Below are 15,133 nucleotides of genomic sequence, written 5' to 3'. Positions count from 1 at the left end.
ATCCAACTAAAAACATCATGCCACTAACCAACCAATGCCTTGGTTTATCTTAAACTATGGCTTTGGCTAAGTTGCCTCAGACTGATGCTGTGGCCAAAGCCAGAGTGGCTCTTGCTTAGCTGGGATTTTGGAGTTATATTTATCCCAAGTAAACCACCCTGGGGAATGGCAAACTGAAGGTCTGATTTCACTGATCTGTCACACTCCTCACCACTGCCTGCTTGAGCCTAGTCAGCTCTACTCAGTGACTCACTGCTGTCCAGAGCCATACAGAAATTAATACTGATAACAATTATCAACATGATTGGATGAACACCTGCACTTAGCACACAGGTGTTCTGTAAACTTAAAGAGTTTATCTTAGCTCCTAATTATTTCCTAATAATCAGGTAAGTACAGTAGTTATAGTTTGCCACATTTGTTAAAACATGTCTGTGACAGCACATTTCAGTAAGTGGCCATGTTTTTTTTTTATTGTGAACTCTGTAGCATTTAATGAAAGGAAGCAAAAATATAGCACAGTGAGGAAAATTACTCAGTGTAATTATACAGGAGGTCATGTACTAATACAGACCTGTTATTTAGTTTGAATGCAAAGTCAAGTCAAGCTTTGAAAGGGAACCAAATGGTTACACAAAATAATGAAATTAATACGGAAGTCAGGCAATGTCATTACATATTTAAAGTTGTTACAGAATTAAACTGAAATGTAACAAGACAGGCGATAAAATATTTAAAGAAATCAGTTCTGTGTTTTTAACCAAATTAAACCTCATATGTAATGGATTTAACAATGTTTCTACTATTTTCCAACTTCACTACCCTTGCACACACACACTTCAAATTTCAAAATTTCTACTCTGCAACGGTGTCCATTTCACAACTTCACAGAGCTGTGGCAACTCCCGAAACCAGCTTTTAATTTATAACAAACAAGACCAAGTATAAACAAAAACAGTCCTCTGCATCAGTAATATGGTCTCCGTGGATTATTCTGCAGAAAGAAAAAACAAAACAAAACACTAGATTAAATTCAAATATTATAGCAAAGGACACTTTACCATGTTGAGAGGATCAGCGGCACCACAAATACAAAAAACCTAATGTGTCAAATTTCTGTAGCCAACTATATTATTGAACAACTGCTATTATGCTTTAGCTAACATAATCTGTAAAGTTACAATGAACTGGTAAATTCACAGCATTTTTATTTTTTTAACAACAAACAGAAAATGAGTTACCAGTGGATTTGGCCTGAAGCGGTAAGCAAGCATCATCCTCTTTCTAAAAGCATCATATTCGTCGTCACTTTTTGTGAGCTCAGCTGGACGGTCGATTCCTAACCCTGCTCCGTTCACAGGTGTAGTTCCCCTAGAGTGGGACAGAGAGAGAGACACACACACACACCCAAGATTAATTTATACTTTCATGTCTGCCTGTTAATTGGGGGCAATCAAAACATTACTGTTACTGTATGTCTATACGGATTAAAAAAAACACTACATAGGCTTTTTTCACAGAAGACATTTTGACATGTCACAGTAAGAAAAGCCCAGGTATAGATCATGAAATGAATGATGGCTGGATTCCATTTAGCTGCCTCAGTTTCAGGGTTCTGGTATTGCTCGTACCGGCTTGCTGTCACACTGTCCTGACTTACTGAGACATGAATAGAGCAGACCCATATCAGTAACACCTGTGATTTTCCATCTATGACAAGTCTGCTGTGAAAATTCAGGTGCTACAGTATGATTAGATGACATACATTTTTAAAGTCACCCTGAAAACTGCCTTTATGAGAGCTACCTTAAATTAATTTATTTTCTGTTTTAATGGATTTCCTGTTCAAAGAGGATGTTGGGCTGAGAAATAACACTAGGGGAGGGATCACTCTTTTAGTGTAAACCGATGAGATATAAGTTATGGAGAGGAAGACAGTTTAATTTAATGGCAGGGGCAGACAAGTGCGTTGTACAAAAATCAATGGTTTTAATGGCCGGAAGTTTTGTACCGTATACACAGTGAGATAACATATAAAATGAACTAAGCTCAGGGAATATTGATCTATAACATTAGTAAATGTTAATGCATTTCTTGTAGAACAGTTGTATTCATGGAAACTACAAACAATTCAACATGGTGAAAACATGTTATTATTACAGTGATTTTAACATATGGTTAATATTGATGATGGATGCTCACTTGTTGACGGGAGCCTTGATTCCCTGTCCGTCACTGCCGAGACCTTCACCTTCCTTCCAGCCCATCTTCATGAGCATTCGGAAACCAAGGTTCTCCACCGTCAACTTAAATTCTTTGTATTCTGAGTAGTCTGGATCCCGGCCTTCCTGCAAGTGAAGAAGACTGAAGCTGCATTCATGCTGTACACACTGATGAGCTGTTACCATACCACTGACTGCAATATCATTTTAATGTTTCTAAAAATTCTGTTTACATGCTGTGCTGTTTTTCAACTTTGAAACTTGTAAAAGGGATAAAAAGTGCAGAGTTAAACAGAGTGTCAAAACAAGTGGCAAATATAGTGTCCTCCTGGGGATCCCTGAGGAGGAGCTAGAGGAATTTGCTGGGAATAGGGACGTCTGGGTTGCTCTGCTGGCTGTTGCCACAGTGCCCCTGACCTGGATAAGCAGCTTGAAAACAGAGGCATGAATGGATGATAACAATCCTGTTTACCCACATTTTAAACTGACCCCAGCCCAACTACATTCTGCATGGGTGACACTTAATGGCTAACTGACAGCACAAATTACACTAAAAATGTATGAAAGTTTAACAGTACTTTCCGTTAGATTCCTGAAAAGAAATTTTTGTGTTAAACAGTCTCCTACACATACCTGCAGCGAGCAGGTGAAACTGCCTTAAAATGGGATAGCTGAATTTAGTGCTTCCTCCTTTAATTCAAAAGCTTTCCTTCTTTCATTTTTACCCAAATAATAAGATGGATAGTGGACAGAGCTGACCATAGCATTTGAAAACCAGCAAAATTCTTCTTCATTAGGCTGGAGAACCAGTGAATTCAGAGAAAAAACTGACCTTGAGTGCCTTGAAGGTCTCCATGAACTTCTCCAGCTCCTCAGGAGGAAGGAAATCCCCGATAAAGTGTTTCCCTTTACCCATTTCTGTCAGAGATTCTGCCCACTCTGTAAGTACAGACATAATTTTTTTTATTTACAGCAAGGATCTAGCTAATCACCTTGCTAGAACCTGATTATCAGACATAAATTGTTGCTGCTGTTACAGTTAATATAAATAATTCTCCATGCTGAAGGTCAACCTTACCACGTGTCTTCTCCATTTCCATCTTTCGGAGACGATGCTCCCACGTGCCTGCTTGCTCGTCCATTTCTTCATCACTGTCATATTCATGTTGGTGTTCTCTCATGGCCTTTTCCCACATCACCTGCATCTCTGCCATTGCACGCTTGTGCTTCATGATCATGTCATACATCTCTTGCATCTACAGTGTGTGAGAAAACACCACACACACACGCACACGACAGATTAAATTGAAAACAGAAACAGAAAAAAAAGTGGTGGGTGGAGTTTAAGTATAGTTAAAAACGCAGCATCGTAAAATTCTATATTAAAATTTCATACTGGTATTTCACACTACAAGGTTTCAGTTAATAATTACATTCAGATAGCATTTTCCTACCTCTTGTTGTTCTTTGAGTTGTCTTTTCTGGTCCTCAGATAGTTCTGTCACTCCAACCAGACCAAGAGGTTTCCCCTTCTTATAACCAAGACCTCTCAGCTCCTGGGCTGGAACACAAAAAAGTATATGTATTCACAAATCAGCTCCTGGATCAGCCGGTGGTGTGCCAAACAGCAAATTAATTTGTCCTAATACCAAAAATGGCTGTTGGTGCGATTTTATCTATCTATTTATGATAGTAGTATGTGCTCAAATGAACAATAGGTACAACACAACTTCATGTACCAGAGAGAGAGGGTGTGTTAGGGTCTGAAATATTTATCTCGGGAGGAACGACGACAGGAGGAACGGGCAACTCGACTTTGTCATCTTCAGACCCCCATCTGCTCTTCCTCTTCCGTTTGACAGGTGGGGTGTCTGACTCCTGAACATGAGGTAGAGATGCTGGGGGGTTCAGGGGTGGGGGGATTCCTTGTAATGGCGGAGCAGTTGGTCGCTGAACGTCTGTCCTCGACTCTGCTGCAGGAGGCGAAGAGCTCTGGGAGGTTACAGCACGATACTCCTGTACTTTCTGTTTGTAGAAGCGGTAGGCTGGACTTTGGTGATCATATAAAAAACTGTAGGAAGGACAGTAGCAACAGTTTGTGAGGTGAAAATCAATCAAAGTACAACAATGCTTTTACTTAAAAATTTAATAAAATTAAAAAAAAGCCACACACACAACATGTCATGATTAGGAAACACAGCCACATATACAGTGACTGACCTGAAGGCAGGGTTGCCCCGGTTGCGCTCAGCAGCGATGGCTTCCACCTCAGGGCCACCCTCCACCACAAACCTGGCCAGCTTCTCAGCCACCTGCTGGGTTTCCGCGTCCACTGGGGGGGAGACTTTAAGCAGCCTATCAGTACTGGGACTCAATTCACACTCTACTACTGTACCGTACTCAACTGGCCCTCACACACCACCAGTCTAGAGCCAATAGGGGATAAGAAGAGGAAGGAGGGGCAAGGGGGATAGGGGTGGTGAATGGGGACCTGTATGTATGTGAGGTTTTTAGTATAGCAAATGAAGAACAAATAAAGGCCAGAGAGGCTGTACCATATACAGTATGACTACACTGTAAAACGTGTATCTGTAAACATAATGACTAGAATCTTTACTCTTTAAAATTTGATCAAATTATAAATGGTTCTCACAATTTACTGGCTAAAGATTTGTACTCTACAACTTTCAAAGTCCAAACCAAAAACAAGTAAGGTTTATTAAAACATAAGAAAATAAGAGAAAAACTAAAGAGCACACGACGTGCATATGCACAGCCTAAAGAAGCAGTCTGATGATGAACCAGAACCAGATTAATACCTTGACTAGAAATTATTTTTGTATGATGGTGTGGTCTTAAAAGCCAGTATGCAAATGTTATTTCCTCCTTTGTTTTAAAAATGCAACTGAATATGTCTATGAATAACACAGTTTGACTCAAGTTAGAGGCAAAGAAAGGTCATACTGTGATAACTGATAACTATACTGACAATATACTGTTGACCCCTAACACAGTTTCATTTTTGTATTTCATAGAGGAGTGGTATGAGAGAGAAAACAGAGGCAAGAGACAGAGGGTGCGAAGAGGTAATCTTACCATTATCTGATGAATTCTCAGGTCTTAGCAAATCCTTTCTCAATTCTGCAACTCTTTTTTTGTAGTAGAGATACTCCATAGTGCTCTTATCATATAAAAATCTGCAAAGCAAGGACAACAAGTGAAAACAGATAAGTTTGAAAATACTGTATGAGTAAAATAAACCTAGATAAGCTACAATGTCCTTCAGACTTACGAGAAAACAGGATTGTCCTTGTAGTCCTCCTTGGCCTTTCTCTCCAGCTCAGGTCCTCCCTCTGCCACAAAAGAGGCCATCTTGTCGATAATGAGTCTGGTGTCTGAATCCTCTGGGGGAGAGACTTTAAGCAGGCTATGAGTACATTTATTATAAGGGCAGTCACAAGGCAACTGTACCACTGAAATACGCAGAAGATGCACTGAAATGTCCAAGCCACAGAGTTGTCCAGAGAAACACAGGGCTTGAATTACCTTTCATCTCTAAGAATCTGGAGTAATCGGCATCTTCTTCCTCATCTTCACCATCTGGAGAACAAAACACACTCGGCCTCTGGCTGAGAACAGGACTCTTTTTGGCCTGTGAGTAGCTCTTAAACTGACTAAGCATGCTACTGACTCCAAGGCCAGGCCGCTTGCCAACAAGAATGCTCTTTTTCTGAAGTGCGTTTCCTCCTGGCAATGAAGTTGGGGTTGAAGGAGATCTGGTATCACCAGTGGAACCTAGAAAGAGTACATGGCACAATTGAAAAAATCTAGTAGTAGACTTAGCCTACTAGCTAAATTCTATTACTATGTCTGCAATTGTTGGTAAGAGCTCTTCCAGAAACCAGAGCATTTGGCAGGTAATCAACTCAAGTAAGGCATGGTACTGTTCATGGTCCTGTCACGGTTTTCAAACCGAATTCCCTTGGGTGAGGATGCCCTCTTAAATAGCCTCTACCTCCCGTACACGCTGTACACTGTACAACAGTCAAGGACCTCTTTATCTGTCTTTTCCACAAGCAAAAACTACAGGCTCAGTGCTAAACTGTCAGATGAAAGTACTAACCTGGCACATTGTTGGATTTCTCCTTCTGCATCTTCATGAACTGCTGTAAGAAACTTCCATCATTTGCAAACTTGTTTGAGGAGGCTCCTTGAGGACTGGGAGAACTACATGGATCAGATTGAAAAAAAAAATCATTGAACATCCACTTTGTTACATGTTTAAGTTCTTCTTACTGTTAAGCAATGCAAAGCCATTATACCTTACATCATTTACTTGAAGCAAATCCCTTTTATTTAATGTTCACATGTTGATAGTGTTACAGATATGTCTGTGACATATTTGTGGGCTCACATGTGTTTCCTTACCTTGGAGGCTGGGGCTTGCTAGTGGTTTGCACATTCATTTTGGCTTGCTCTGCCATTCTGGCCTCAATCTCCTTCTTCTTCTGAGCTATGAGCTTCTCTTGACGGAGAATATTCATGTTCATCTTATTTTTCTGTGGCTGTCCAGGCTTGGACTTCCATCCCCCTCGCCCTGAACGCAGATAAAATAGGAAAGTGAAACAAAACGACAACGGTAGGCATGTTAAACAGCTGTGGAGCTGTATATGTGATATTCTCTGATTTAAAATACTGCTATTCAAGACATTTGTAGGTTATAAATACTTAAAGTTATATCAATATGGTAACATTATATTTAATATAGCCAGGAAAGACTGGCGAACAAGAAAGCTTCTCCAAATCAAATAACAAAAGAAACAACTTTAATCAGCTGTTAAAAGTCAGACAGTCATTTTATGACACGTGGATATTAAAGGCTGCAGATCATAGGAAAGAATCGTATTTATTAATTTAAGTCAATTTAATGCAAATTGTGTTATTTAATAATTATCTTGTTTAGCTAACCCGACAGCTAACGCTAGCTAGCGCTCGTCATGGTTACGCCAACAAGCGGCAACATATGCTAGTTAACGTTTAAAACAAATCTGACTAACTTACGTGTTCACAAAGGACAGCTGCTTTATAATTAGTGTTAGAATCTCATTCAGATTCTTTATAAAGGTTTACCTGCATCGCTAGACTCCATGGCCGTACCAGGAGGAAGAATAAATTCCGAAAACAAAGCTCACGGACTACAACAAGCCTCTTACTGCTAACGTGTAGCTGACCTGGAGGCTGCAAAAGCAAAAACAAGACTTCCGGTCATACTTTGTCCAGAATAAAAGCGTTCTCTCTGCAAGTCTTCAAGACCACAGTATTTTCTATTATGATCATATGCTCAAAATGCTCAAAAAAAGATAAATTTGTGCTATGTGATGTAATCCAGAGTACTGTCTGCTGTAAACCTTTACCACCACATTATGGCATTCACTATTTGTTGACGCCATCATAATGGTATTAAATTGTATAGAGAGACTTTTCTTCTATTTGGACCCCATTATGTCATGTAAATAAGGGTGGACAAAACATACAGTAAACATATAAAACACTCTTGAGAACTATTGTTTCACATCACATTATTTGGAGCAAAGTTTTTGCCGAAGCTCTTATGTGTGAATTGCATTCCAAAATTTTAACATGAATGTCTTGTGGTTGAAAATAATAAATAATAATAAATATCATGATTCCACAACAAAGATAGAATATATTGATACATATTCTGTTAGTATGTGAAGCCTTTGAATGAATTAAAATAAAAAAACAATGGAAGTCATTCATTAAAGGTCGCATAGTGGTTGTATGGTTTTAAAATTAGATTTTAGTGCCTTTATTTTGAAGGAAATTTTCAACCGGAACTCTTGTCCTTAGTAAATTTGTGTAGCTACCATGGTGATGTTACGTAGGTGCTCGTGCGTTTCCGTTTCGACCGTGTCTTTCCCCCTGCGAAAGTGAGGTCTTGTTGTCCCTTGTTGCTACCCGTCCGTACCGTACGAACTGGTCTCCTGCTCAGAAATGGCTGAAGCTCCCCCACGGCCCTGCCGGTTTTTTTGTCACCGGTGTTCAGCAGAGATTAGTCCGCGTTTACCGGTAAGGACCAAAGAGACTTAGTTACCGACTTGAAGAAGGAGACATTATATTTGTTCTTGTTGGGATTTTATGTGCGTGTATGTTTGTGGCGCACAGCGAGTCACGTCGCCTGACTGCTGCTCTTTAGCTACGCTAGTTAGCACCGACGGTTCAGAGTGACAGTCAAGTGATAGTAATTAAGTTGGCGGGCACCCTCACGTTATGATCTTGTGATTTAGAGGTACAATTCCAGCTATATCGCACTACCTTAAATAGCAGCCAGATAGAGTTAATCCTACCGGCGTGACAGGTCTCATTGTGGTGGCGTTTAACGTCAGCGAGCTAGCTACTAGAAGAAAGCGTAGGCTCACTGTTTAGTCAGATACCGATTCTGTCAGCGTTGAGTTAACAGGTTTTGATTTTATCATTTACAGTCAGCCGATATAAAAACTCTTCACGGAAATTTCTTTCCTTGTTAGCCTACTGTGTCTATGCCGCAAAGAGAAGTAAAACTGCACAATATCACTTACGTCTAAAGCTAGACTCAGTTTAATGCATTAATATTGTGACAACAGCCTGCCTGCCTGCCACTGCAGTCTGTTGTCAAGCTATTCATGGGAAGCTTCTTGAATGTTACAGTAACAGTTACTTTATAGACAAACAGTCAGCCAGCTGCTCACCTCTGTGGCAGGATGCTCTCAGGAGATTATATTTACTAACTGGCAGCGTTTACAGGGTGTTATTCACAGTATGTGACATTTGTTAAATCACAGTTGCTTAATGTCCTGTAAATAAGGCATCTGTAATGGATGTTATTGGCTACTCTTATGCTCTATGTCAACATTAGCCTGTCTGCACTTAACAGTCATATTTTTTTTATAAGAAAATATGTATTTTCCAATATTAGACATCATATACCCACTTGCCAGCTTATTATGTACACATTAACCTAGTCAAAACTAATGTATTCTGATCCAACAGATCCTACTTGTATGAAGATTATAGGTTTTAGCATTAGTTGACACTGTTTTAAGTGTTTACAGTTATTTTGGAGGCTGTAGTTTGTGGTGCTGCTACTGTATTGCATTATACTAAGAGCCACTAGTACTATTTTGTTCACCTTGTTTGTATTAGCCAGGGTAGAGTAAATATTTGGAACACCTCTCAGTATAACACTATACAATTCAACAGCAGCACTTAGCTGTCTAAATAAACAAAGTTGAATAGACACCTATCTAACACTCTAAAGGAAACTTGACAACCCTTATAAGGGTGGGATGTTATGTTGTTGAATTAGGCTACACCATGTTTATTTAGGTATACCTCATTAACAGATAACTGCATATTTGTTAGTCATGTTGAATACATACTGGACATTGACATTTATATTTTCACTGTAGGACTACACCTGTCCACGCTGTGAGTCTGGCTTCATTGAGGAATTGCCTGAGGAAAGAAGGTATGGAGGATTACTGTGTTTCTCATTAATTTAGTTCTTCTGATAATTAAGCTTTTTGCTTTCTTCACCACTGTGTTTCTGCAGTACTGAGAATGGGTCGGCCTCCACATCCTCCACCAGTGATCAGAGCCGCTCAGCCTTTGAGGTCAGTGGGACTCACAAAATCAGCTCATCTGCAAGAAAATTTTGCACATTTCACCATGATTTGACGTTGCCTCTGTGTTTTCTACTAGAACATGGATCACCAACACTTATTCACATTTCCCTCTGGGTATGGTCCGTTTGCTCTCGGGATTTTTGATGAAAACTTTGACCTTCGAACGCGGTTACCCACAGAGGACAACCGAGAGACAGAAAACCGGAGAGAGCGGGAAATGGCATCACGGCAACGATATAGTGCGCGGCAACCACGGGGCCGACATGTTCCTCGAAGACAGGGTACGCGCCATGAAGGAGTGCCCACGTTAGAGGGGTGAGACATTTTCCGCAGTAGAGTGTGTGTGGGAGGTTTGTGTGGGACACAAGAGGGTTCGGGTAAAAAAAAATTGCACCTTTTGTGTGAATAATATGTGCTTGTCTTGTTATATTAGACAATACTTAAACAATATTACCTCCAGTTTTAGAATACAGTGACGTGATGTGTTAAGATACAGCTAAACGTAATGTAGAATGTTTAACTAACAGACCCAATAAAAATAACACGACATGATCTGTAATGCCTCTTACTTAGTTACCAGAAAACATAAAACACAATATCCATTATTATCATTTTAATAGCAAAGACCCATTATTCCTATAAATAACAGCAAATATCCAGTATCACCATCTGTATAATATATTTCTGAGACCATAAAGTTAAAAATATCTGAGGACATTTTCCATGTGTGCAGGTGTGGTGAGAAGACAAGTTGAATTGCTTGGTTTGATTCAGCAAATGATTTTTGAAAATGTTTTTTTTTCCTGATACAGAATCATCCAGCAGCTAGTAAATGGAATCATAGCACCTACAGCCATGCCAAATATCGGGATGGGACCATGGTGAGCTTAAGAAACTGTGATTCATGCTTGTTTTGTTGTTTAATGCCGCTGAGCTGAAAAATGTTTACTGTTTTTAACTCTTTCTCATGTTTTTTTTTCTGACTACCTTTTTGTTTTGCAGGGGCATGCTGCATTCCAATCCAATGGACTACGCCTGGGGCGCCAATGGACTTGATGCTATCATTACACAGGTAATTTTTTCTTTTTTCTTTTTTTTTTTTTACATTATACTGGAAATAAACCTGCATATCACTTAAGCACATACAGTGTCACAAGAGCTTTTTCAGTCGGGACCCTATAATTGATCTATTTATAATATCATTACTAATAATTCATGATCATGATAATTAAATTTATTTTACAGCAATAATGATTAATAATTCATGATAATGATAATTTTTTTTTTTTATAGCATATAATGTTACCACGCTGCATAGCCCTAAAATGGTTTCTACATTTTAAGGAAGATGATCTCAGCCATTTAATGCAATTCATTTGTTTTCACTCTTAGTTATTGAACCAGTTTGAAAACACAGGTCCTCCTCCTGCAGACAGAGAAAGGATAAAGAGTTTACCCACCATCTCCATCACAGAGGAACATGTGGGTAAGTCCTCACGTCTCACATTTACACACTCAGAAAAGACAGAAAACATAAAAAAATCTTTTTTTTTTTTTTTAAATCAGTGCTGTCCTTTTTACTGCCTCCACACATACATGTGTGTCACTACAACCTACTCATCCAAGCACACCAAATAAAAAAAAGAATCCCTTTTTTCTTGGCCTTTAAGATAATTCAATCACAATACATAATCTATAATGAGAGGACTGCTGATAATAATCATTCAAGTGAATGGGAAAGTGGTCTCAGACTTTTGGACCCCACTTTATATCTATTTCTATTTCAGCTTTTAATCATAGTGGTGTCAGCGGTGGTGAAGTGAAGTGCTTGAATTTAACCTCACACTGCATAACACTGCCTACACTCAAATAAACAGAATCAGTGTGTTTGCAGTTGTCCAGCTGATGCATGTGACTGAAGGTCTCTCACACACACACACACAGACAGACAGTGTTGTCTTTCTCTGTTTGTGCAGGTGCTGGCTTAGAGTGTCCTGTGTGCAAAGAAGACTACAGCGTCGAGGAGAGTGTTAGACAACTGCCGTGCAATCATTTGTTTCACAATGACTGTATAGTACCATGGCTGGAACAGGTATGTATATCTAGCAATGATGTGTCAAATAGATCCGCCTGACTGGTATCAGACGTTGATCACAGTATTTGATTGGTGTCAGCTGCACCAAACTCTATAGCTTTATGAAGCCAGATTTGTTTTTTTTTTTATAACTCAGTGTGCTTTGTAAAAAGGTTGAATGCTGTTCCTCATGCACCCCACCACGAGCAAGCGAACTGCAAAATGACACAAGCAAACAGCAGCTGGCAGTTTAAGTTAAGGGTATCAGCAGGAGAGTGATGGTGACAAAGTGAGCGAAAGGCAAAATGAAAAGCAGTGCTTCTTTGAGTTAAAAAAAAAAAGATACTTTGCCTTCAGTCTTAAGACATTTCTCTGGTGCTCCTCTTAAGTGCTGCTCTAAGTTGACAAAGTACATTTAAACTTCAGTATTGTCTTCATAATGAGAATGAAGAAAATCTGTCCAAAATTATGCTTATGTTTACTATATGACACTAAAGCACCATAGTAACATTAGGAAACTAGAAAAGGAAAGCTTGGATGCAGATTGTATTTTATTATTGCGGAGCTGTTCAGCGAGACTGATGATTAGACTGTATCATTCTGCCGCTTGTCATATTGTGCGGTGTTCTTGTTTGGAGAGGGAATTGTTTTGTTTTTGCCCTAACCAATCAGTGACGTATCAGCCCCACCTGTGTCATGTGAAAAGATCAAAGCCAATTGAAGTTTTATTTGATAGCTATATCAGTCTCGGGATAGCATGGCGTCCGCATTCTCCCACCTGCTTAGCTCTGATTGGTCAGTTGTTACTCTAACTGAGGGAAACAGCTGTTACCAGACTTTTATGAAATGCTGGCGTGGCTTTAGGTTCCAACTGGAGCGAGAGAAAAAGTTGATCAGGTCATCCCTAACATGTGATGGTCCAACAGACTAAAGACTCTTATTCATCCTTGTTTTTCCCACAGCACGATACGTGTCCTGTGTGCAGAAAGAGTCTTAGTGGACAGAATACGGCCACAGACCCACCGGGGTTATCAGGAATGAACTTCTCTCCCTCCTCCTCCTCCTCTTCTTCCCCAAGCTCACCTAGCAATGAGAATGCTGCCAGCAACTCATAGATTTTCACCGTCACCACCACCTCACATCTGAAAACCTCACGCCCAACTGAGACCCGACAGCTCTTCTCTACAGCTGAGACCAGGACAGTTGTCTGTCTCAATTCTAGGGGATGATATGAGTCGAGGTGAACTCTGAATGTGTTGCAGACTATTAATCATCATTCCTCCCCCTTGTGCTGAACGGACGCTGGGTCCAGCTCCTGCTGCTATTGTTACAGAGTGATTTAGGAGGTGGGACTGGGCAGCGTTGAAGGAGGATCCAGAAAGGCTGTGAATAATAATAATAATAATAATAATAATAATAATGATAATAAGGATAATAGTAACAATAATAAATAAAAGTGGCATTGTAACCAGAACTGGGGCAGAGTTTGAGCTGGAGTGGACTGCTTTTTGATGGAGACATGTCTTTGCCACAAGGCTGGGACACATTTTATATTTAAAAGACAAAATGTTCTTTTTTTAAAACATTGCCTGTGGTGGTGCAGAGTCCATAGATGTGTAGATAAAGAATTCATTTTGAACTGTCAGCCACTGTACAGCTAATGGATCAAACTAAAACCTTGTGAAAAGGAAACCGAGTGTATGCATCTGATTTTTATTTATTTGCACCTTTGTTTTCTTTATTTTGCACAAAATATTTTGTCTGATGTTGAGAATGTGAATTTGGATAAACTACTGAGCAACAAAAAACTTTTCTTTTTCATTTTTGCATTGAGTAAATCTTTTAGAACTTGTTTTTATTAGATTTTTTTTCTTAGAGCTTGAGCCAGTGTATTTGGTGCATCTTGAAAAGGTAAAAATCCTTGCAGCTCAACAATGGAAACATTTTTATAAATGGAAAATTTCACAGACCTACTTATTTATTGAACCCTTGCCCAAGACACAAATTGAGCAATGTAAAAGAAAAAAAAAAAAGACATAAAAAAGGCATGGGATCATCTTACCTCAACGGAACTGGCCAAATGTGTTTCACAAAACAAGTGTTTATTATTTTATTTACTGATTTTTCGTACAGTCACAATAAAGTGCTAAAACAAATTTGAAAGTTTCTGCTGATAATGTGCAGTTTCAGAATGTAGTCCCACTCTCCCAACGGTTTATAATCAAGACAAAGGCCACAGTTGTACCATTTACTTGCCAAGGTGGGAGGACGGACGTGAACATTTAAAATACATTTTCTCTTGATCAGGAATGTCTAACTTTATTTTATTTTATTATTTTTTTAATTGACTGTGTGATATTTGAAAATGCTTAAGGAAAGGCAGCCATGTGGATTTCTGAAGCCCTTTACTGATCGTGTCACTGTAAAGTGATAACTGTCATAGCCCAGCTTCTTGTTTGCTGCAACGGCACTTATGCCGGTTCCCTAACATTACTTTCTATACAGTGCCTCAAAAAGTACAGGTAGTTTTTGTGTTTTATGGTTTTACAACATTGAATCAAACAGTAGATTTGCTGGGGTTTTATTTGTTTTGTTTTGGGTTTTTTTGTTTGTTTTTTAACAGTGATAAAGGACTTTTTAATGACAAAGGGAAAACAGATATCTACGGAGTGCTCTAAATTAAATACAAATATAAAATACAGAGTACTTGTTTGCATAAGTATTCATCACCTTTAACCTTTTCTAAGTCACATAGTTTGTAAAATAGACATCACCTGTGTATCTTAAGCAGGTTTTAACTAATTGCAGAATAATTATATTTATATCTGCATCGTCCACCTTTGGGTAATCAGTATCTAGGTGAAATTCACACCATGATTAAAGAAGAACCCTTCATGAAAAGCACAAGAAAATTCCTTAGTCACTGAACATCTCTTTGAGCACAATGTAATGGCACAAAACATGGAAATTTCCATGGGGGAGAGAATAATTTTACATTTATTTAAAATTAGATTAATGTCGATAAGAATTATTCAAATGCCCTGAATTTCCTCTGTGTGTAGGCAGCATGCCATTTTTTTTTTCATTTAGGTGATTCAGGTGCAACAAAGATGCATTTGTCAGACGTTCACAGCGAGCCCAGAAATTTTAAG

General features: G+C 39.0%; 2 protein-coding genes across 2 annotated transcripts; one reads left to right on the top strand and one right to left on the bottom strand.

Moving 5' to 3' along the window:
• Positions 1-451: 451 nt before the first annotated feature.
• sugp1 (SURP and G patch domain containing 1) lies at positions 452-7,459 on the bottom strand. Its single transcript, XM_041055159.1, has 14 exons — positions 7,353-7,459; positions 6,651-6,819; positions 6,346-6,449; positions 5,769-6,017; positions 5,515-5,638; positions 5,319-5,419; positions 4,443-4,566; positions 3,962-4,293; positions 3,677-3,783; positions 3,301-3,478; positions 3,055-3,161; positions 2,203-2,348; positions 1,242-1,371; positions 452-994 (listed from the first exon to the last, which is right to left on the bottom strand). The coding sequence occupies exons 1-14, from the start codon at positions 7,369-7,371 to the stop codon at positions 968-970; spliced, it is 1,917 nt and encodes a 638-aa protein (XP_040911093.1). The 5' UTR covers positions 7,372-7,459; the 3' UTR covers positions 452-967.
• A 725-nt stretch (positions 7,460-8,184) lies between these two features.
• Positions 8,185-14,575, top strand: rnf126 (ring finger protein 126). The gene is made up of 9 exons (XM_041055161.1): positions 8,185-8,312; positions 9,692-9,750; positions 9,835-9,895; positions 9,984-10,222; positions 10,720-10,788; positions 10,910-10,979; positions 11,300-11,393; positions 11,884-11,999; positions 12,944-14,575. The coding sequence occupies exons 1-9, from the start codon at positions 8,238-8,240 to the stop codon at positions 13,094-13,096; spliced, it is 936 nt and encodes a 311-aa protein (XP_040911095.1). The 5' UTR covers positions 8,185-8,237; the 3' UTR covers positions 13,097-14,575.
• Positions 14,576-15,133: the final 558 nt, after the last annotated feature.

This window comes from Toxotes jaculatrix, chromosome 14 (assembly GCF_017976425.1).
Source record: "Toxotes jaculatrix isolate fToxJac2 chromosome 14, fToxJac2.pri, whole genome shotgun sequence".
In the NCBI taxonomy this organism is placed as follows: domain Eukaryota; kingdom Metazoa; phylum Chordata; class Actinopteri; family Toxotidae; genus Toxotes; species Toxotes jaculatrix.
Note: the sequence above shows the minus strand (reverse complement) of the source record. Positions and strands in the feature narration are given on the sequence as shown.

Bases quoted from the DNA above. Each gene is read 5' to 3' on its own strand.
- sugp1 (XM_041055159.1), bottom strand. The intron at 4,294-4,442 runs GTCAGTCACTGT...TCCTTCCTACAG, and splicing joins CGGGGCAACCCTGCCTTCAG to TTTTTTATATGATCACCAAA. The intron at 3,784-3,961 runs GTACATGAAGTT...TTTGTGTTCCAG, and splicing joins TAACACACCCTCTCTCTCTG to CCCAGGAGCTGAGAGGTCTT.
- rnf126 (XM_041055161.1), top strand. From the start codon at position 8,238: ATGGCTGAAGCTCCCCCACGGCCCTGCCGGTTTTTTTGTCACCGGTGT. The intron at 8,313-9,691 runs GTAAGGACCAAA...TTTTCACTGTAG, and splicing joins AGATTAGTCCGCGTTTACCG to GACTACACCTGTCCACGCTG. The intron at 10,980-11,299 runs GTAATTTTTTCT...TTTCACTCTTAG, and splicing joins TTGATGCTATCATTACACAG to TTATTGAACCAGTTTGAAAA.